The sequence below is a fragment of the Thalassophryne amazonica genome, chromosome 12 (genome assembly GCF_902500255.1).
Source record: "Thalassophryne amazonica chromosome 12, fThaAma1.1, whole genome shotgun sequence".
Lineage (NCBI taxonomy): Eukaryota > Metazoa > Chordata > Actinopteri > Batrachoidiformes > Batrachoididae > Thalassophryne > Thalassophryne amazonica.
Genome location: NC_047114.1, coordinates 92,131,892 through 92,153,332, shown reverse-complemented (window position 1 = coordinate 92,153,332; position 21,441 = coordinate 92,131,892). Strand labels below are relative to the sequence as shown.

Sequence of the window (21,441 nt, the reverse complement as noted above, 5' to 3'; positions counted from 1 at the left end):
CAAGAATTTTAGCTGAGGAAACTTCTGCGATTTGAAGCGAAACATCCTCACGTCAAGCAACCCAGTCCAGTCGAAGATTCAAGCTTGTCTACTCCCAGCCTGACTGGAAAATCACTCTTGCCCCTTGGGCAAGGTCCTTAATCCCCTAGTTGCTCTCAGTGTGTAGTGAGCGCCTTGTATGGCAGCACCCTCACATCAGGGGGAATGTGAGGCATTATTGTAAAGCGCTTTTAGCATCTGATGCAGATGGAAAAAGTGCTATATAAATGCAGTCCATTTACCATTTTAAAGTGGTTTTATCCTGTCATTCTGTCTGAGCTGCAGTGACACCTTCTGGGTGTTCCCCACTCCTTGTTTCTAAATAAAACGGACTGACAAGGTTACATCAATTTTTCTCTTTGGAAACCATAGCAACAAGCCACTCCAGTGGTAGCAGCTGGTGACAGCACAGTCTAGGGGTTCTCATTAATTTAATTATAGGTTGTGTAGGTGGATTTGAGCTGACATAATGGTGTGCAGATAAGCAGAAGCTGGACACTTTGTCCTGATGCAACTCAAAAGTGCTGCAAGTGCAGGAGAGAGCAGGTTGTTTCGTGTTTCTTCTTCTTCTTACTAGTTTGGGAGGTCCTGCCACTTGTACTGCGGTCTGACTTTAACAAAAGCACATATTAATTAATTGATCCTGTTATTAGGGCGTTCCCAAGAATTAATGCACTAAACAAAAGAAAATCAAAAATACGTTGCAACAGTGCATAAAAATGCCAAATTAAAGAGCAGATTTAATAAATAAAAATAATTTAAATAAAATAAAACTGCTTACAAATTGTACACTTTGTGCCTTACAGAAGATTGATATGAAGTTGGTGTGAATATTTCATATTAAGAATTAAACAGTGAAGAATGCAGTGTTGTGATGGCAAGATGAGCACAGACTGTATACACTGGACAAAGCTGGCATGACATCACCCGTAGGTTTTCTGCAAAGACCCAGAACAGCCGATATGAAGCTTGTGTCTGGGCGTTGCCATGTTGGCACTATAGCAGCACGATAAACACATTATTGCATAAAGGGGTGGCTCTGTATGTGATGAAAAAAGACTCACCATGCCCTTCTATTCGAGTCGGACCACCTAAGCTAACAGACTAACGCCAGTTCAAGTGCTTATTAAGTCATATTTTTGGGGACTGCTGTGGTTCTCGGAACAGTTTGCTTTGGACTCACATTTTTATTGTTGTGTATCTAATGCAGTGGGTCAGCAGTCAGATTTCATTTGCATAAAATAATATGAAATATGTTGCCCATCACATAGTTATTTGTCCATCTTGCTTATTTTTAGAATTTAAAAGTCCTTATGACACACACCGCAAGCTGTGAGCTTCCTGCATAAATCCACTGTTCACTTCTCCGTCCATGTACATCTGATGTCGTCTTTTGTCCAAACTGCATCAAATAACATCCACTGTGTTGTTCAAAACATGTTTGTTTGTCCGTCTTGCTTGTTTTTGGAATTTAAAAGGCACATGCTGTGGTGTGAACATGTGCTCCACTGAGTTCCCGTCTGTTGTTAAATCGGGGGAAAAAGGTGTGGGTTAAACTCCAGTGTGAATTACACTCAACAAAAATATAAATGCAACACTTTTGGTTTTGCTCCCATTTTGTATGAGATGAACTCAAAGATCTAAAACTTTTTCCACATACACAATATCACCATTTCCCTCAAATATTGTTCACAAACCAGTCTAAATCTGTGATAGTGAGCACTTCTCCTTTGCTGAGATAATCCATCCCACCTCACAGGTGTGCCATATCAAGAAGCTGATTAGACACCATGATTAGTGCACAGATGTGCCTTAGACTGCCCACAATAAAAGGACACTCTGAAAGGTGCAGTTTTATCACACAGCACAATGCCACAGATGTCACACGTTTTGAGGGAGCGTGCAATTGGCATGCTGACAGCAGGAATGTCAACCAGAGCTGTTGCTCGTGTATTGAATGTTCATTTCTCTACCATAAGCCGTCTCCAAAGGCGTTTCAGAGAATTTGGCAGTACATCCAACCAGCCTCACAACCGCAGACCACGTGTAACCACACCAGCACAGGACCTCCACATCCAGCATGTTCACCTCCAAGATCGTCTGAGACCAGCCACTCGGACAGCTGCTGAAACAATCGGTTTGCATAACCAAAGAATATCTGCACGAACTGTCAGAAACCGTCTCAGGGAAGCTCATCTGCATGCTCGTCGTCCTCATCGGGGTCTTGACCTGACTCCAGTTCGTCCTCGTAACCGACTTAAGTGGGCAAATGCTCACATTCGCTGGCGTTTGGCACGTTGGAGAGGTGTTCTCTTCAAGGATGAATCCCAGTTCACACTGTTCAGGGCAGATGGCAGACAGCGTGTGTGGCGTCGTATGGGTGAGCGGTTTTCTGATGTCAATGTTGTGGATCGAGTGGCCCATGGTGGCGGTGGGGTTATGGTATGGGCAGGCGTCTGTTATGGATGAAGAACACAGGTGCATTTTATTGATGGCATTTTGAATGCACAGAGATACCGTGACGAGATCCTGAGGCCCATTGTTGTGCCATACATCCAAGAACATCACCTCATGTTGCAGCAGGATAATGCACGGCCCCATGTTGCAAGGATCTGTACACAATTCTTGGAAGCTGAAAATGTCCCAGTTCTTGCATGGCCGGCATACTCACCGGACATGTCACCTATTGAGCATGTTTGGGATGCTCTGGACCGGCGTATACGACAGCGTGTACCAGTTCCTGCCAATATCCAGCAACTTCCCACAGCCATTGAAGAGGAGTGGACCAACATTCCACAGGCCACAATTGACAACCTGATCAACTCTATGCGAAGGAGATGTGTTGCACTGCATGAGGCAAATGGTGGTCACACCAGATACTGACTGGTATCCCCCCCCCCCCAATAAAACAAAACTGCACCTTTCAGAGTGGCCTTTTATTGTGGGCAGTCTAAGGCACACCTGTGCACTAATCATGGTGTCTAATCAGCATCTTGATATGGCACACCTGTGAGGTGGGATGGATTATCTCAGCAAAGAAGTGCTCACTATCACAGATTTAGACTGGTTTGTGAACAATATTTGAGGGAAATGGTGATACTGTGTATGTGGAAAAAGTTTTAGATCTTTGAGTTCATCTCATACAAAATGGGAGCAAAACCAAAAGTGTTGCGTTTATATTTTTGTTGAGTGTATATATATTGTTCCTCTTTAAGAGGGATTTTTGACAGGTGCGCCTTGTACTCTGGTACTTCTGACACGCCGAAAAATACAGCAATTGTACTAAGCTCTTTTGGTGCCTTTGAACAAAGTATACATGATATTTTTGGTGTACCATCATGTAGTGTGCTATCAATACATTTGGTGAGAGAAGTTGTGAATCTGCAGGGAGCAGGTCAAAGTAAAACCGGTGAGTGTGAAATTGACTGTACTTCGTTAGTACTGCTTCATTGTGCTGATGCAGCACTGACAAAAGTGCATTACTGTCGACCTGAGTTTATTTTCTATTTACAGTAACTGGCAGTCACATCTGATCAATTATCTCAAAAATTGAACCACTTTATCCTTTACTAACACACAATACTTCCACCATGTTTAATCCTTATTGGCTCCAAACTGTGTGTGTGTGTGTGTGTGTGTGTGTGTGTGTGTGTGTGTGTGTGTGTGTGTGTGTGTGTGTGTGTGTGTGTGTGTGTGTGTGTGTGTGTGTGTGTGTGTTCAACCACTGTGACCTTGAGTTTGTGACCTTTCCAGGTCACATGTCCAGTATATAGTAGCCATAAATGCATATGTAACCACTTCCTTGAAATAAACATTCCAAATGACTTTGACCTTTCAAGGTTATCCAAGGCCAAAGGTCATGTGACCAAAAGAAAAGTAATACAAGATCTCATGTTAATCTTCAATAGTAACCACAGGTGTAGCTCTAACCACTTCCTTGAAATAGACATTCCAAATGACTTTGACCTTTCAAGGTTATCCAAGGTCAAAGGTCATGTGACCAAAAGAAAAGTAATACAAGATCTCATATTAATCTTCAAATTCTTGAAAGGGTAGTTGTAAAACAGCTAACTGATCATCTGCAGAGGAATGGTCTATTTGAAGAGTTTCAGTCAGGTTTTAGAATTCATCATAGTACAGAAACAGCATTAGTGAAGGTTACAAATGATCTTCTTATGGCCTCGGACAGTGGACTCATTTCTGTGCTTGTTCTGTTAGACCTCAGTGCTGCTTTTGATACTGTTGACCATAAAATTTTATTACAGAGATTAGAGCATGCCATAGGTATTAAAGGCACTGCGCTGCGGTGGTTTGAATCATATTTGTCTAATAGATTACAATTTGTTCATGTAAATGGGGAATCTTCTTCACAGACTAAAGTTAATTATGGAGTTCCACAAGGTTCTGTGCTAGGACCAATTTTATTCACTTTATACATGCTTCCCTTAGGCAGTATTATTAGACGGTATTGCTTAAATTTTCATTGTTACGCAGATGATACCCAGCTTTATCTATCCATGAAGCCAGAGGACACACACCAATTAGCTAAACTGCAGGATTGTCTTACAGACATAAAGACATGGATGACCTCTAATTTCCTGCTTTTAAACTCAGATAAAACTGAAGTTATTGTACTTGGCCCCACAAATCTTAGAAACATGGTGTCTAACCAGATCCTTACTCTGGATGGCATTACCCTGACCTCTAGTAATACTGTGAGAAATCTTGGAGTCATTTTTGATCAGGATATGTCATTCAAAGCGCATATTAAACAAATATGTAGGACTGCCTTTTTGCATTTACGCAATATCTCTAAAATCAGAAAGGTCTTGTCTCAGAGTGATGCTGAAAAACTAATTCATGCATTTATTTCCTCTAGGCTGGACTATTGTAATTCATTATTATCAGGTTGTCCTAAAAGTTCCCTAAAAAGCCTTCAGTTAATTCAAAATGCTGCAGCTAGAGTACTGACGGGGACTAGAAGGAGAGAGCATATCTCACCCATATTGGCCTCTCTTCATTGGCTTCCTGTTAATTCTAGAATAGAATTTAAAATTCTTCTTCTTACTTATAAGGTTTTGAATAATCAGGTCCCATCTTATCTTAGGGACCTCGTAGTACCATATCACCCCAATAGAGCGCTTCGCTCTCAGACTGCAGGCTTACTTGTAGTTCCTAGGGTTTGTAAGAGTAGAATGGGAGGCAGAGCCTTCAGCTTTCAGGCTCCTCTCCTGTGGAACCAGCTCCCAATTCAGATCAGGGAGACAGACACCCTCTCTACTTTTAAGATTAGGCTTAAAACTTTCCTTTTTGCTAAAGCTTATAGTTAGGGCTGGATCAGGTGACCCTGAACCATCCCTTAGTTATGCTGCTATAGACGTAGACTGCTGGGGGGTTCCCATGATGCACTGTTTCTTTCTCTTTTTGCTCTGTATGCACCACTCTGCATTTAATCATTAGTGATCGATCTCTGCTCCCCTCCACAGCATGTCTTTTTCCTGGTTCTCTCCCTCAGCCCCAACCAGTCCCAGCAGAGGACTGCCCCTCCCTGAGCCTGGTTCTGCTGGAGGTTTCTTCCTGTTAAAAGGGAGTTTTTCCTTCCCACTGTAGCCAAGTGCTTGCTCACAGGGGGTCGTTTTGACCGTTGGGGTTTTACATAATTATTGTATGGCCTTGCCTTACAATATAAAGCGCCTTGGGGCAACTGTTTGTTGTGATTTGGCGCTATATAAAAAAATTGATTGATTGATTGATTGATTGAATAGTAACCACAGATGTAGCTCTAACCACTTCCTTGAAATAAACATTCCAAATGACTTTGACCTTTCAAGGTTATCCAAGGTCAAAGGTCATGTGACCAAAAGTAAAGTAATACAAGATCTCATATTAATCTTCAATAGTAACCACAGGTGTAGCTCTAACCACTTCCTTGAAATAACTGTTCCAAATGACTTTGACCTTTCAAGGTCATCCAAGGTCAAAGGTCATGTGACCAAAAGAAAAGTAATACAAGATCTCATATTAATCTTCAATAGTAACCACAGGTGTAGCTCTAACCACGTCCTTGAAATAACCATTGCAAATGACTTTGACCTTTCAAGGTCATCCAAGGTCAAAGGTCATTTAACCAAAAGAAAAGTAATACAAGATCTCATATTAATCTTCAATAGTAACCACAGGTGTAGCTTTAACCACTTCCTTGAAATAACCGTTCCAAATGACTTTGACCTTTCAAGGTCATCTAAGGTCAAAGGTCATGTGACCAATATAGAGGTAATAAATTACTTCCTATTAGTTTTTTATAGTAACAATTGGTGTATCTGTAAGAAAGATCTTGAAACAACATTCTGCGTTGCGTTGACCTTTTTGAAAGTCGTCCAAGGTCAGAGGTCACATAATCAACAGTAAATTAATATATGAGTTCATATTAGTGTTCAGCAATAAACCTCAGGGTATTGGTAACCAGTTCCATGAAATAATAGTTCAAAATTAGTTTCACCTTTCATGGTCACCCAAGGTCAAAGGTCAATGTGACTGAGAAAAAGGTCTGACTTAATATTATTGTTGAGGAGCAAAAGCAGATCTAATCTGTCTTTAACTAGTTTTCCAAAGTAGCCATTCTGTATAACCCCCGAAGGACGAATACAAAGCTCAAATTTTGACCGTTTTTCAAATGACCTAATCGCCTCTTGTTATTTTGTGTTTTTTTGTTGTTGTTGTTGTTTTAAGTTGGTGCTCTGCACAGTTTTGTTGCTTGGCCACAGAGTAATCAGAAGGCCTCAGCGATGGAGTCAGACATAACCTTGAGGCGAATGCCGCCACACCTCAGACAACCTGAACACACTGTGCCAGAAAGCAGAGGTGTGTTTCTGTGGCAACGCAAAATCTGAAAGCAAAACCTTCGCGGCGTGCCGCGTCGCCCATCAACAGCCGCTGTGGGCCAAAACTGTTCCTGTGATCGCTGCCTCACAGAGCAGCAGATTAGTCACTCCGGATGAGATGTGCTTATTAAAAATATACATGAGGAATTTCCACGGTGGTGACGATCCTCCGTTTGACTCCCGAGAGGGGAAAAACAAACAAAAGGACACATCGCTTGTTAACATCCTGCTGATCTGATGGTTTGAACTCTGATTTCTTCTTTGCAGAACTGCAGCGAGCCCTGCAGAAGAAACACAAAAAGACGTGCATCGTGAAAATGGTCGGAACGCGGAACTTGTGGAAGAACATTGTTGTCCTCTGCGTCAACTCGTAAGTTTATGCCACGTGTCACTTATGGAATTGTTGAGATATCTGTGTGAGGGAAGACCTAAAAATAGAAAGACGGAGAAAATGTGAGTAGTGGTGTCTGTGGGAGTGACACAAAGGAAGTCAGATGCACCAGTTTCTGCAGCCGGCAAACCCCCATTAACGGCATCGATCAGCGACCTTTCAGTGTCGGGGGTTTTAATCGGCGGTGAAGTCACCCCTCCAGTCTACGATGGAGAGCTCTGCCCCAGCGTTAGTTCTGTGTCCGTGTCCCTGACTGGCAAAGTCAGCATCAATTTTACATGAGCTGTGTCCTTATGAAACCGTAGACAGTCAGGAGACGTGACTAGTGTTGGCTTGTGTGCTTGCTGAGCGTGTGTTTGCATATCAGTAAGTCATGTTTGGACCTATTTTTTCAGTCCTCTGTGTTTTTTCCTGTTTATACCAGTTCATCTGATTCTATTTTAAAACTGTCCACCACTGTTTTATTCCCTGTTATTAAGTCTTTTTTTTCCTGTGTAACTATAAGATACTAAGTCCTACTAATGAGATAAGACAATACATCATAGTCACTACCAAGTCATAAATAGAAAAGAGATGATCATAATTTATAGAGCGCAAATCAATTGAAAGACTGTAAGTTATGATAATGAGACCTAAAATCATAACTGGGAGTCATAATTTAGAGATTTATGACCATGTTTCTTATGAATGTGAGATCAGAGTGAGGTCCGAGTCAAAACTGAGGATGTTTGCCACAATTATGATGTAGTCCAGTGGTGTCTAAAGACATTGCACAGAGAGCCAAGAGGGTGCAGGTTTTCTTTACAGTCACTGACTCCAACATGTGATTTCACTGATGAACTCATCCCATCTGTTCAAAGTGATGTTAATCAGTGAAATCACCTGCTGGAGTCAGTGACTGTAACGAAAACCTGCACCCTCTTGGCCCTCTGTGCAATGTCTTTAGACACCACTGATGTAGTAAATCCTTTAAAGATATTAAGCCTGTATTATGAGATGGCTGGCTCATAATTATGAGGTGGTAGACCATAATTATGAGATGGTATGCCATAACAATGAATTTATGAGTTGGGAGGTCATAATTATGAGGTGGTAGGCCATAAATACAAGATGGTAGGCCATAATTATGAGATGGTATGCCATAACAATGAGGGTATGAGTTGGGAAGTCGTAATTATGAGGTGGTAGGCCATATATACAAGATGGTAGGCCATAATTATGAGATGGTATGCCATAACAATGAGGGTATGAGTTGGGAGGTCATAATTATGAGGTGGTAGGCCATAAATACAAGATGGTAGGCCATAATTATGAGATGGTATGCCATAACAATGAGGGTATGAGTTGGGAGGTCATAATTATGAGGTGGTAGGCCATAAATACAAGATGGTAGGCCATAATCATGAGATGGTATGCCATAACAATGAGGTTATGAGTTGGGAGGTCGTAATTATGAGGTGGTAGGCCATAAATACAAGATGGTAGGCCATAATTATGAGATGGTATGCCATAACAATGAGGGTATGAGTTGAGAGGTCGTAATTAGGAGGTGGTAGGCCATAATTATGAGATGGTATGCCATAACAATGAGGGTATGAGTTGAGAGGTCGTAATTATGAGGTGGTAGGCCATAAATACAAGATGGTAGGCCATAATCATGAGATGGTATGCCATAACAATGAGGTTATGAGTTGGGGGGGTTGTACTTATTTACTTGAGTCTGTTGCTCTATAAAAAAGCCCTCCGTAAAGCTAGGACATCTTTCTACTCATCACTAATTGAAGAAAATAAGAACAACCCCAGGTGTCTTTTCAGCACTGTAGCCAGGCTGACAAAGAGTCAGAGCTCTATTGAGCTGAGTATTCCATTAACTTTAACTAGTAATGACTTCATGACTTTCTTTGCTAACAAAATTTTAACTATTAGAGAAAAAATTACTCATAACCATCCCAAAGACGTATCGTTATTTTTGGCTGCTTTCAGTGATGCCGGTATTTGGTTAGACTCTTTCTCTCCGATTGTTCTGTCTGAGTTATTTTCATTAGTTACTTCATCCAAACCATCAACATGTTTATTAGACCCCATTCCTACCAGGCTGCTCAAGGAAGCCCTACCATTATTTAATGCTTCGATCTTCAATATGATAAATCTATCTTTGTTAGTTGGCTATGTACCACAGGCTTTTAAGGTGGCAGTAATTAAACCATTACTTAAAAAGCCATCACTTGACCCAGCTATCTTAGCTAATTATAGGCCAATCTCCAACCTTCCTTTTCTCTCAAAAATTCTTGAAAGGGTAGTTGTAAAACAGCTAACTGATCATCTGCAGAGGAATGGTCTATTTGAAGAGTTTCAGTCAGGTTTTAGAATTCATCATAGTACAGAAACAGCATTAGTGAAGGTTACAAATGATCTTCTTATGGCCTCGGACAGTGGACTCATCTCTGTGCTTGTTCTGTTAGACCTCAGTGCTGCTTTTGATACTGTTGACCATAAAATTTTATTACAGAGATTAGAGCATGCCATAGGTATTAAAGGCACTGTGCTGCGGTGGTTTGAATCATATTTGTCTAATAGATTACAATTTGTTCATGTAAATGGGGAATCTTCTTCACAGACTAAAGTTAATTATGGAGTTCCACAAGGTTCTGTGCTAGGACCAATTTTATTCACTTTATACATGCTTCCCTTAGGTAGTATTATTAGACGGTATTGCTTAAATTTTCATTGTTATGCAGATGATACCCAGCTTTATCTATCCATGAAGCCAGAGGACACACACCAATTAGCTAAACTGCAGGATTGTCTTACAGACATAAAGACATGGATGACCTCTAATTTCCTGCTTTTAAACTCAGATAAAACTGAAGTTATTGTACTTGGCCCCACAAATCTTAGAAACATGGTGTCTAACCAGATCCTTACTTTGGATGGCATTACCCTGACCTCTAGTAATACTGTGAGAAATCTTGGAGTCATTTTTGATCAGGATATGTCATTCAAAGCGCATATTAAACAAATATGTAGGACTGCTTTTTTGCATTTACGCAATATCTCTAAAATCAGAAAGGTCTTGTCTCAGGGTGATGCTGAAAAACTAATTCATGCATTTATTTCCTCTAGGCTGGACTATTGTAATTCATTATTATCAGGTTGTCCTAAAAGTTCCCTAAAAAGCCTTCAGTTAATTCAAAATGCTGCAGCTAGAGTACTGACAGGGACTAGAAGGAGAGAGCATATCTCACCCATATTGGCCTCTCTTCATTGGCTTCCTGTTAATTCTAGAATAGAATTTAAAATTCTTCTTCTTACTTATAAGGTTTTGAATAATCAGGTCCCATCTTATCTTAGGGACCTCGTAGTACCATATCACCCCAATAGAGCGCTTCGCTCTCAGACTGCAGGCTTACTTGTAGTTCCTAGGGTTTGTAAGAGTAGAATGGGAGGCAGAGCCTTCAGCTTTCAGGCTCCTCTCCTGTGGAACCAGCTCCCAATTCAGATCAGGGAGACAGACACCCTCTCTACTTTTAAGATTAGGCTTAAAACTTTCCTTTTTGCTAAAGCTTATAGTTAGGGCTGGATCAGGTGACCCTGAACCATCCCTTAGTTATGCAGCTATAGACGTAGACTGCTGGGGGGTTCCCATGATGCACTGTTTCTTTCTCTTTTTGCTCTGTATGCACCACTCTGCATTTAATCATTAGTGATCGATCTCTGCTCCCCTCCACAGCATGTCTTTTTCCTGGTTCTCTCCCTCAGCCCCAACCAGTCCCAGCAGAAGACTGCCCCTCCCTGAGCCTGGTTCTGCTGGAGGTTTCTTCCTGTTAAAAGGGAGTTTTTCCTTCCCACTGTAGCCAAGTGCTTGCTCACAGGGGGTCGTTTTGACCGTTGGGGTTTTACATAATTATTGTATGGTCTTGCCTTACAATATAAAGCGCCTTGGGGCAACTGTTTGTTGTGATTTGGCGCTATATAAAAAAGATTGATTGATTGACTTATGAGGTGGTAGGCCATAAATACAAGATGGTAGGCCATAATTATGAGATGGTATGCCATAACAATGAGGGTATGAGTTGAGTGTTCGTAATTAGGAGGTGGTAGGCCGTAATTATGAGATGGTATGCCATAACAATGAGGGTATGAGTTGAGAGGTCATAATTATGAGGTGGTAGACCATAAATACAAGATGGTAGGCCATAATCATGAGATGGTATGCCATAACAATGAGGGTATGAGTTGAGAGGTCATAATTATGAGGTGGTAGGCCATAATTAGAAGATAGTAGGCCATAATTATGAGATGGTATGCCATAACAATGAGGGTATGAGTTGGGAGGTCATAATTATGAGGTGGTAGGCCATAAATACAAGATGGTAGGCCATAAGTATGAGATGGTATGCCATAACAATGAGGTTATGAGTTGGGAGGTCGTAATTATGAGGTGGTAAGCCATAAATTCAAGATGGTAGGCCATAATTATGAGATGGTATGCCATAACAATGAGGTTATGAGTTGGGAGGTCGTAATTATGAGGTGGTAAGCCATAAATTCAAGATGGTAGGCCATAATTATGAAATGGTAGGCCATAACTATGAGGGTACGAGTTGGGAGGTCGTAATTATGAGGTGGTAGGCCATAAATACAAGATGGTAGGCCATAATTATGAGATGGTACGCCATAACATGAGGTTATGAGTTGGAAGGTCGTAATTACCAGGTGGTAGGCCATAAATTCAAGATGGTAGGCCATAATTATGAAATGGTATGCCATAACAATGAGGGTACGAGTTATGAGAATTATGAGGTGGCAGGTTATAATGGTGAGGTTACATGGTGATAAGTCAAAATTATACAATGGTAGCTCATAATTATGAAATGGTACCTTTATAATTAATAATTCTTTATAATTATGAGATGGTAGGTCATAATTACAACATAGTAGGTTATACTTACCAGGTAGTAGGTCATAATCAAGGTTATGAGTTGGTAGATAATAATTTCCAGATGGTAGCTCATAAATATGCAGTGGTAGGTCATAATTGTGACATATTATGACATAATTTAGACGTATATAAGAATTCTGACTTAATATATTCCAGCTCTGTTGTTCTAATGCCACTGCAGCCTAGTGACTCAGTGGTTTGCGCTCTTACCTCGCACCAAGATCTGGGGTTTGATTCCTCAGGGCACTCCGGTTTCCTTCCACCATCACAAACATACATGTTAGAGTCTGCTCCTTTCTCTGCCCTTGACTCAGGCAGTGTCACTCCATCTGTAGCTGGTCCCCTGGCACCAGACTGTGGTTGCCCACTGCTCCTAGTGGGTGGACTGTGTGGGAAACTGTAATTTGGATTGCTTAAATGCAGATGACACATTTCATTGTATGTTTCCATGTATGTACAATGACAGTACTTTGCCCCGTCTCTGTTCTTTACCCAGGCTAACAGGCTATGGGATCCATCATTGTTTTGCTCGCAGCATGATGGACCCTGAAGCCCAGGGAACGACCATGTTCCATAACTTCTATGCAGACTATTACACCATGGCAGGCATAGCCGTGGCGTCCTGTTTGGCGTTATGTCCAACTGTGGCCCTGATGGGCCGACGCGGTGGTCTTCTCATGTTTATGATCATCACTGCCCTGGCATCACTGCTGCAGTTGGGGCTGCTGAACTGTGAGTATTTAATTAGAAGTACAAGTCCACCCTTACATGTACATAATTATTCCATTCATACTTGACCGGTACAGATTTTTAAGGTTGACTGGATTCTCAGTGCTGCTAATCAGTTTTGGATTTGCTAATATGCTGTTGCAGTGTTTAGTCTGGAAATGGGCTGAAACAGGACTGTAACCATGTGGCACAACTTCTTGAATTTTGTTCAAAAGTCTACATCTTGTCTGTGGGTAATGTCGGTGTTCAGCGGGTCATGGCGGCTATATGCATCAGTTCTTCACATGCTGATTCCATTCAACACTTGAACTCAACACGATTTTGTGTGTTGAGTTCGGGGCACATTTTGAAGCACAACAGCAACTTCTTGATCCATCTTTGTCCATCTTGAACAAACTTGGTATATATAGTTATGGCCATCGTCGGCAACAGGTTTTTGATCTTTTTAAAAATTTCATCGCAATTCTCGAAATCGTTGATGGTACCTGGTAACTTTGAGGAATTCCTATTCTTAGTGGCTTCAATCATGTTTGAACCTCTTGAAACAAGGTATTTGTAGTGACGACAGCTTGAAACTTGTTTCATCATGCTCTGTCTGGGTAAAAATTGGAAGCCGAAGCAGCATTTGTTGTGGTTTTTGTTCAGAATTGAACCGCTCGCTCATATCTGGCCGAGGACGCAGTTCCTTTCTTTAGTTTTCAGGCGAGCACCCTGGTCTGCACATTATAAACCAGCCTGTTAGGAGGCAAGCTGGATTAAGTCATTTAATCCCATTTTTACACTTTTTTTTGGAACGTGGGTGAGCGTAGTAGAATGGCACCCTGTGGAATAGTGGTGGAATAGTGGTGTAATAATGGTATAATAGCCGGCGTGTACATCCCTGTTAATTGGTTAATCGTGACGGGTGAAACAAACCACCGATATGAATAGGAAATTAATGTCTACGCAACATGACTTCATCGCTTCGCAGACCACTAGGTGGATCTAAAAACAGTTTGAACCCATCTGCGGTCCATTTTTAACATTATGACTCAATGGACCTACTCTACTACTTCCGCATTTTTAAACTCATAAATGTTCAAAGGTCAGTGCGACATTCGCGGACACAAGAAAATCTCTAATCACTTGTTAAATCCTTGTTTTTCCTTCCACACACTGCTGCACGTCCACAGTATGTTGCTTCTGGCTGATGCACCACCACTTCTTCTCTGCTGCACAACAGGCTTGAATCGTAACAAAGAAGAAAACTGAGTAGTTCAAACATCAAAAACAAAACAAAAACCCCTGAAGAGTTTCAGCACATTGAAATGGATACAATGATAACATGCTAAAACCAGCTGGCTTCTTCTACAGAGAACTTTTTGCTGCTGTGTGCGATGCTGCCTCCAGTGGTGAACAAAAGGCAAGCAGAGGCAGTGCCAATGTGCAGCACCACAGTAGTATACACTAGGGATGGGGCGACAAGTCGTAATAGTCGACTATGACTAGCTAACATCTAACAAGTCATCTAATCTTTATTAGTCGGCTAGTCGAAAGTGATTTATGAAGTTCATTTAACCCTTAAAAGGATTGACCTGCTGGAGCTGTCACCACTCCCTTCAGTCAGCTCAAATGGGTCGTCGGTGCCTAGTAAATGTAGGTATTGTCTTCATGCTAATACTATATTTTGTATTTGTGATTTTGTGCATATATTTGTTGAAAAAAATGTCACATTTGAGTTCCACCATGAAGATTCTGAATTGGCTTAATTCATTCATGGTCAAATTTATTCGTCGGCTAGTCGATGACTAGTGGTACCCGACTACTTAAGTTATGATTTTCGTTAGTCGTCCAAACCCTACTTTACACTTAGTCGTTTCCGCTGAAATAGTCACACATGATTACAACCTGCTGGTGACGTCAGTGAGAGCTCTCCGGCTGATCCACACGGTCCACAAGTGACTGAATGTTTAACCTGAGTCAACAGAGCAAAGGCGATACTTCTGTTTCAAGTTTGCCTTTGGAACCCTTTGTGATGTAACACCATGTCCGCAAGCTTTTAATCTGCATACTCGCATGGTTAACTTTTTAATCTTTAACTCTGGAGTCCATTTAATGGCTGAGTGCATGTGACTGTTGCATTACTGTGTGTTTTTAATGTTTTCATCTCTAATTCTCCTCTAGTGCTGGGGAAGTATAGCGTCCAGCTGAATATAGGTAGGTTAATCTTTTTGGATTTCGAGAAATGTTAGTCAATGAATGGTCGTGTTGCTGAAGAGTGCATCGCTTGCAATTCAAATTATTTTATTTATACAGTACCACATCACAACAACGCTGCCTCAAGGCACTTCACACGAGCAAGGTCTAACCTTACCAACCCCTAGAGCAAGCACACAGGTGACAGTTGTAAGGAAAAACTCACTGTGACGATACTGAGGAAGAAACCTCAAGCAGACCAGACTCAGAGGGGTGACCCACTGCTTAGGCCATTCTAACAGCTTCAAAGTTTTAGCAAAGTTTTACCAAGATGAAGAAACAGAAAAACCAGAATAGCATAAAAAGAAAGTGCATTATTGAGGTGAGCACACAGTTATTGGTGCCACAGGCAGAGCGCTGTGACATAAGTCCAGCGCCCTGGGGTGCAGGGCCAGCATCCATCTATCATGTCATCAGTGGGCCACAGCACAAACTGTCCTTATGGAAGAGTACATTCCAAAAGCAGAGTGCAGTATGCTGCGTCAGTTTCAGTCAGGGCATCTCATGGTCTGTCCAGCGCCCTGTGGTGCACAGCCGTCAGCCTTGCACAATATCATCAGTGCCTCAGACAGAGAGAAAAAGAGCAGAATTAATCAGCCAGAAAAAACTGCACTTAAGGTATGAGTTCACCAGCAGTAAATTGACAGGGATGCAGACAGGTGCATGATAAGAGAAGACTCTGTGGCTTGCAGACTTTTTATTCACCCTAAGGACACAAAGTAGTCCTGCGATCTGAGAATGCAGAGCCAGGGCCGGTACGTAGGGCTTAATCAAGTCAGATACGCAGGGAAGTGCTAGCCCATGAATAATTTAATAGGTTAATAACAGAACTTTAAAATCCGACCTCACAGGGACAGGAAGCCAGTGAAGGGAAGCCAAAGTCTGTGTAATGTTGTCAAACTTTCTGCTTCTTGCCAAAACTCTAGCAGCAGCATTTTGAACCAGTTAGAGACCCCTAATGCTGAACTGTGGTAAACCAGTAGCCCCGTCTACAAGAGACAAATGCATGGATCAGAGTCTTTGCATCAGCCATAGACAGGATGGGTTGAATCTTCGCTATGTTTTGAAGGTGAAAGAAAGCAGTCCTTGTGATATCTGTAATGTGTAGGTCAAAGAACAGCTTGGGATGAAAGATCACCCCGAGATTCCTCACTTTGTCAGTGTATCACACACACAAGCCTAGGTTAAGCTTTAGCTGTTCAAACTGATGTCGATGTCTCACTGGACCTAGAACCTTCATTTTGGTCTTGTCCGAGTTTAAAAATAAGAAATTGCTGGGCATCCAGATTCTCACTGACGCAAGGCAATCCTCTAAGGACTTTATGTGTATGAAGTTACCATCAGTTATCAGCATGCACAACTGAGTGTCATCAGCGTAACAATGAAAAGTAATCCCATAGTACTGCAGTATGTGCCCAAGGGGAGCTATATAAAGGGTGAAAAGCAGGGGGCCTAAGACGGACCCTTGTCTGACTGCATATTTCATGTCAACAAGGTTAGAGGTAATGTTGCTGTATAAGACACAATGAGAACGACTAGTTAGGTAAGATGTCAACCATGCCCAGTAATCCCAAAATGATTCTCCAGCCGATCAAGAACACGAGGATCCACCGTATCAAACGCACCACTAACAGCAACAGAACCATAATGGTGTCTGAATCCATTGGAAGCAGAAGATCATTTACCACTTTAGTAAGAGCTGTCTCTGTAGAATATGTTCTAAATGCAGACTTCAGTGGCTCAAAGAGATTATTCTCAGTGAGGTGGTCCACGAGCTGCTGTGAAACCACTTTTTTCAAGAATTTTAGAATAAAATGATAAGTTTGATATCGGCCTTTAATTTTTCTGTAGACCAGGGTCAAGTTCAGCCACGTTTCACATAAACCGATCTCGGCGGTGTTCCATAATTAGATCATTTATCAACAGTGATAATGAGACTCAAACTAAAGACCTCATTGGGGTTGACGTTTTGACTATTGGTATTTGGGGGTGGACCCACAGTAATAATGGATAGACCCAAACGTTTTTATTTTAAATTATTGTAGTTTTTTTTTTATTTAATTTAGTGAATTAATTATTTGTTGTTGTTGTAATTTAATCTCGTTAACAAACCAGAAAACAGATGCAGGTGAAAACAGAACAAGTTTTAAATGATCCAGCACCAAATGTGATACAGTTTTACTTTTGTAAATAACTTCGACCTCCAAAAAGCATCAAAGAAAAAACAATTCTCCAGCTCTTATTGGTGACACTTTGTAGTTTCATGCACAGCAGCGTGCACAGATCACTCAGTCCAAATGTGACATGCACTGTTTGTTTCTTGATTTGTTTGCAGAGCGCTCAGACACCCTGAACAGGAACTTCTCCATTGCCTTCTCCATCATCGGCATGTTCTCCTCCCATGCAGTCAGCAACCTGAGCATCTTCTTCTGTGCTGAGATCACACCCACCGTGATCAGGTAGACCCACCGACACACTTGTTCTGTGTCCGGCACCCTCATCGTGTTCTGAGGAGGAGGAGTAAAACCAAGCAGGATTTTTCCCGCATAATTTGCAGTTGTGAAGTGTCAGAAATAAAAAAAAAAAAAAAAAAAAAAAGCCTGTCAGTTCAATGTCACATGTAATCTACTTCTTAAACAAATGATCCAGCCCCTTTGAGAATATGTGACACAGCTCTAGATGTTCATTATCTGGGGTTATGTAAGAGATTTTGCTCTGAAGACAGACTGAATGGCGCCATCTGATGGCTACCATTAGATATGACAGGAGTGGAATTGTCTCTGCACCACTCTCGATATCTCAGTGTTCATGGTTGCACCACTCTCTGCTTCACTTAATTTAGTGATAGTAATCATTATTTGTTCGGGTCAATTACACATGTCTATATATAAATATGTAATGAAGTGTCTACCTTTCACGTCTCCCTGTAGGGGGGGCGGCGTGGGTCTGGTCCTGGCCAGTGCTGGCTTCGGCATGCTGACTGCACCCATTATGGAGCTGCACAACCAGAAGGGCTATTTCCTTCATCACATCATCTTTGCCTGCTGCACTCTCATCTGCATCATTTGCATTCTTCTGCTGCCCGAGTCGCGCTATCAACCCCTCCCCGAAACCTTGGCAGACGGCGAAGCTTATTCTCGCCAGCCTTTTCTCCCGCCGAAGAAACCCGGAGAGCAACGCCTCCTCCTGGCCCAATCTGAGAGCAGCCGGGATTACACAAGGGTGCACGACACGCCACTTCACGAGGCTGCTGCTACCGTAGTGTCCACCATGTGTTCCACAGCGTCTTCAGCTGCGGATTTGACCGCTCAGTCAGTAGCGGATGTATGTGCTGCCGTATCTGTGGAGGCACATTCTGAAACTGCTGATCTTAAAGACGCCAATGACCAGTCGGTTTTGTCCTTATCCACTCCCCCAATCACAGCTCTGGATAAAGGTGACGTCGTACATTCCAGCAAAGACCACCTGCTGTCTTCCACTCCTCTACGTAAAGCTCCAAGTGTCACAGACCCACTTTTAGCCAGTGATGAAGACTCTCCAGCACTTGAAGTTGTCAAGCCACCTGTGGATTCCACCATTCCCGCGACGTGTGGCGATGGTTCTTCCCCTACTGAAGCGTCGCCCGCTGCTCCTGAATGTCCCCGTTCAGCTTCACTGGACTCTTCTGCTCGCAATCCACCATCGCTTCTACCCACCTCCCAATCAGTCTGCGCAATTCCCACCCCCATGCCCAAAGCTCCAGTGGAATCCCTGAAACTGCCCCCAGCACTACAGAATTCCAACAGTTCTGCTCCACCTTTACCGGATGCTGACTTCACCCCTTTAGCAGATGCTTCTTCTCCACCAGAGGATGATGGTGCCCCTCCATTCCCTCCTTCTCCGGTTACTGGAACACAGCACAATGTCTCTGCTGCGCTTCCGTCCTCTGTTAGCACAAAATCTGACATTCACGAACAAATAGAATTAGTAGAACTCACACCTTCACCTAATGTTTATGCAGCTCCTCTTTCAATTAGAGACTCTTCTGTAGTGACGGACTCCCAGCCTCCCCAGTTAGACTCCACTGTTCCCTGTATTAATGATATTGGTCCTGCTTCTCCTCCACCCCCAATCCAAGAGACTTCACCTCCCCCTTCCCCCCCCGTTGACTCAGGCCATCTGTCCTCAGTGGACTCACCCATCCCCCCGGTCACCGATGGGGTCGATGTCCCTGCACCATCTCCCGCCGTTCTCCCTGTCACAGACATTGTGCACTCTCCAACTCTAGAATCTACCACTGAGACTGTCGAGGACACGGACCAGGCTGCACCGGATCCAGCTGCACCACTTGATATAGATGTAGTACCGACTGATCTCTCAGAATCTGGCTTTAGAGATGAGGCTCCCCCCTCTTTAATGGACCACACCGTCTCTTCCCCCATAGATTCTGGTGTCCTTCTCTGTGGGGACACCGCCAGCACAGAAACCAACGCTGTTGATGGAGCATCATCGTAATGAGCCAATGTTACAGCCAGGAAGAAGCTACGGGGGTCACGACCTGGACCAGGAAACTGTTAATTCCACGGGAACAATGGGAGCCTGGCCTGCTCTGACTTCAGACGTTAAGACTGTCGGTACCTGAAGCTGAGTCAACTTGTGTCAAAGTCATCAAAGTGCTGCTGTATGTTTCTCAGTGTAACCCCCCCTGCCCCCCCATCTCAGTCCCGCGCCCCTGTGCTACATTTAGCCGGTAAATAACAGCACAAGTGAGAGTGTGCAAGTGGCTGGCCTGTGAAAATGTGACATTATCTTGTTGATATTATCTTGTTGAATGTCACTGGAAATCACCAGCCTATGATCTACTTTCAAGTCAATGAATGGGAATCACTGTCTGCCATGTAAAAAAAAAAGACTCTAACTACGCAAATACTCACTGAAATATGTCATTGTGACGAGTGAGAAATGCGTTTAATCTGAAGCCAAACAACAACAAAAAAAAACCCAAAACAAAACGAGTTTTGCTCCAATGAGACGACCATCGGGCATAATTGTGTTGAATCGCCACCTTGCTGTTACAGATGAAATAAAGAATTTTTCCTTTTTAGTTTTATAAATAAATTTATTTGTTTGCTATTTGATGTCAACAATCAAAATTGGAGGATGTTCTAAATTTAAGACGAAGACATTGTGCCAACAATTTTGTGGAGAAGCCCGTACGGACTTTTAAACATGGACAGTTCCTGTAATGTGTCGTTGAAACATTTGTGTCGCCCCCTTCTGGCTGGTTGCCGTTCAGGTCATTAACACCACCTGGCTGTGCACGCCAATAGGGAATGGGCCAAATTTCATCTCACTATTTATGTTTTTTTTTTTTAAGTTATTAACTCATTTTCAAATGGGTGTTGGCCAGTGTGACAGCTAAGTGCTAATTATTTTGTTTGCCAACCAGATAATTCTAACACAAAAACTGAGAAAAAAAAGTACTTGCAGCATCTATGTTTGTTTGTGAGTTCTTATGGCACTCTTTTTTTTCCCCTCCCCCTCTTTTTTAAGTTTAGGGTGCTCCGGCAAAGCAGGGTTTAATTAAAGATAAAAAGAAAATGGATTGTGTGACGCAGCTAGCTAATATGCTAGCTTTCTGTGCAGCTCAACAATCTTGCATCTACCACTCAGAATCTGGTTCAAAATATTGTCACTTGAGCAATATGGCAACACTTGTCCTCCTGGTTGGTTTTATTTTTGCACAATAAGCATGAATGCGGGCATGAAGTCCATCTTTATGGACGTTCTGTGTCCCTAAAAGTTTTAACCTCACTGGGGAACTAGTGCTGCCCCCTGCTGTTGATCTGTGTGTGGATTAAAGTGAATTCCATTTCAGATATGCTTGTGCTACTATTCTTGTGGTAAAAAAAAAAAATAAAAATAAAACAATAAGTGATCATTTCTAAAATCGGTGAAAGAATGAATTTGCTGTCACCATTTGATAAGTGTTAGCATTGACAGATGAGCTCACGATTGCTAATTTGCTTTCTTCGGACCCATGTTGTGTCAGAAGAAAATTTTTTTTTCACTTGATTGACCGAAATTTATAGTATACTTGTAACTGCTTATTTTTTAAAGGCGATGTTATAAGTAAATACCAAATTTAAGCTCTGTTCAGGTTGATATTGTATAATTTTTGCATCATTTCCCATGTGGTGCCTGTATTCTGCAAAGCTTTAATTCAGTTCTACAGTATTTGTGGC

General features: G+C 42.2%; 1 protein-coding gene across 1 annotated transcript in view; it reads left to right on the top strand.

Annotated features, from left to right (window-relative positions):
* Positions 1 to 21,139, top strand: part of LOC117521913 (solute carrier family 22 member 23-like) — a 97,852-nt gene extending 76,713 nt beyond the window's left edge. The window contains exons 6-10 of the mRNA XM_034183279.1: positions 7,188 to 7,290; positions 12,750 to 12,985; positions 15,146 to 15,178; positions 17,553 to 17,676; positions 18,148 to 21,139. Of these exons, the coding sequence (XP_034039170.1) occupies positions 7,188 to 7,290; positions 12,750 to 12,985; positions 15,146 to 15,178; positions 17,553 to 17,676; positions 18,148 to 19,711 (2,060 nt within the window). The 3' untranslated portion in view covers positions 19,712 to 21,139. The remainder of the gene's footprint in view (positions 1 to 7,187; positions 7,291 to 12,749; positions 12,986 to 15,145; positions 15,179 to 17,552; positions 17,677 to 18,147) is intronic.
* The last annotated feature ends 302 nt before the right edge of the window (positions 21,140 to 21,441 follow it).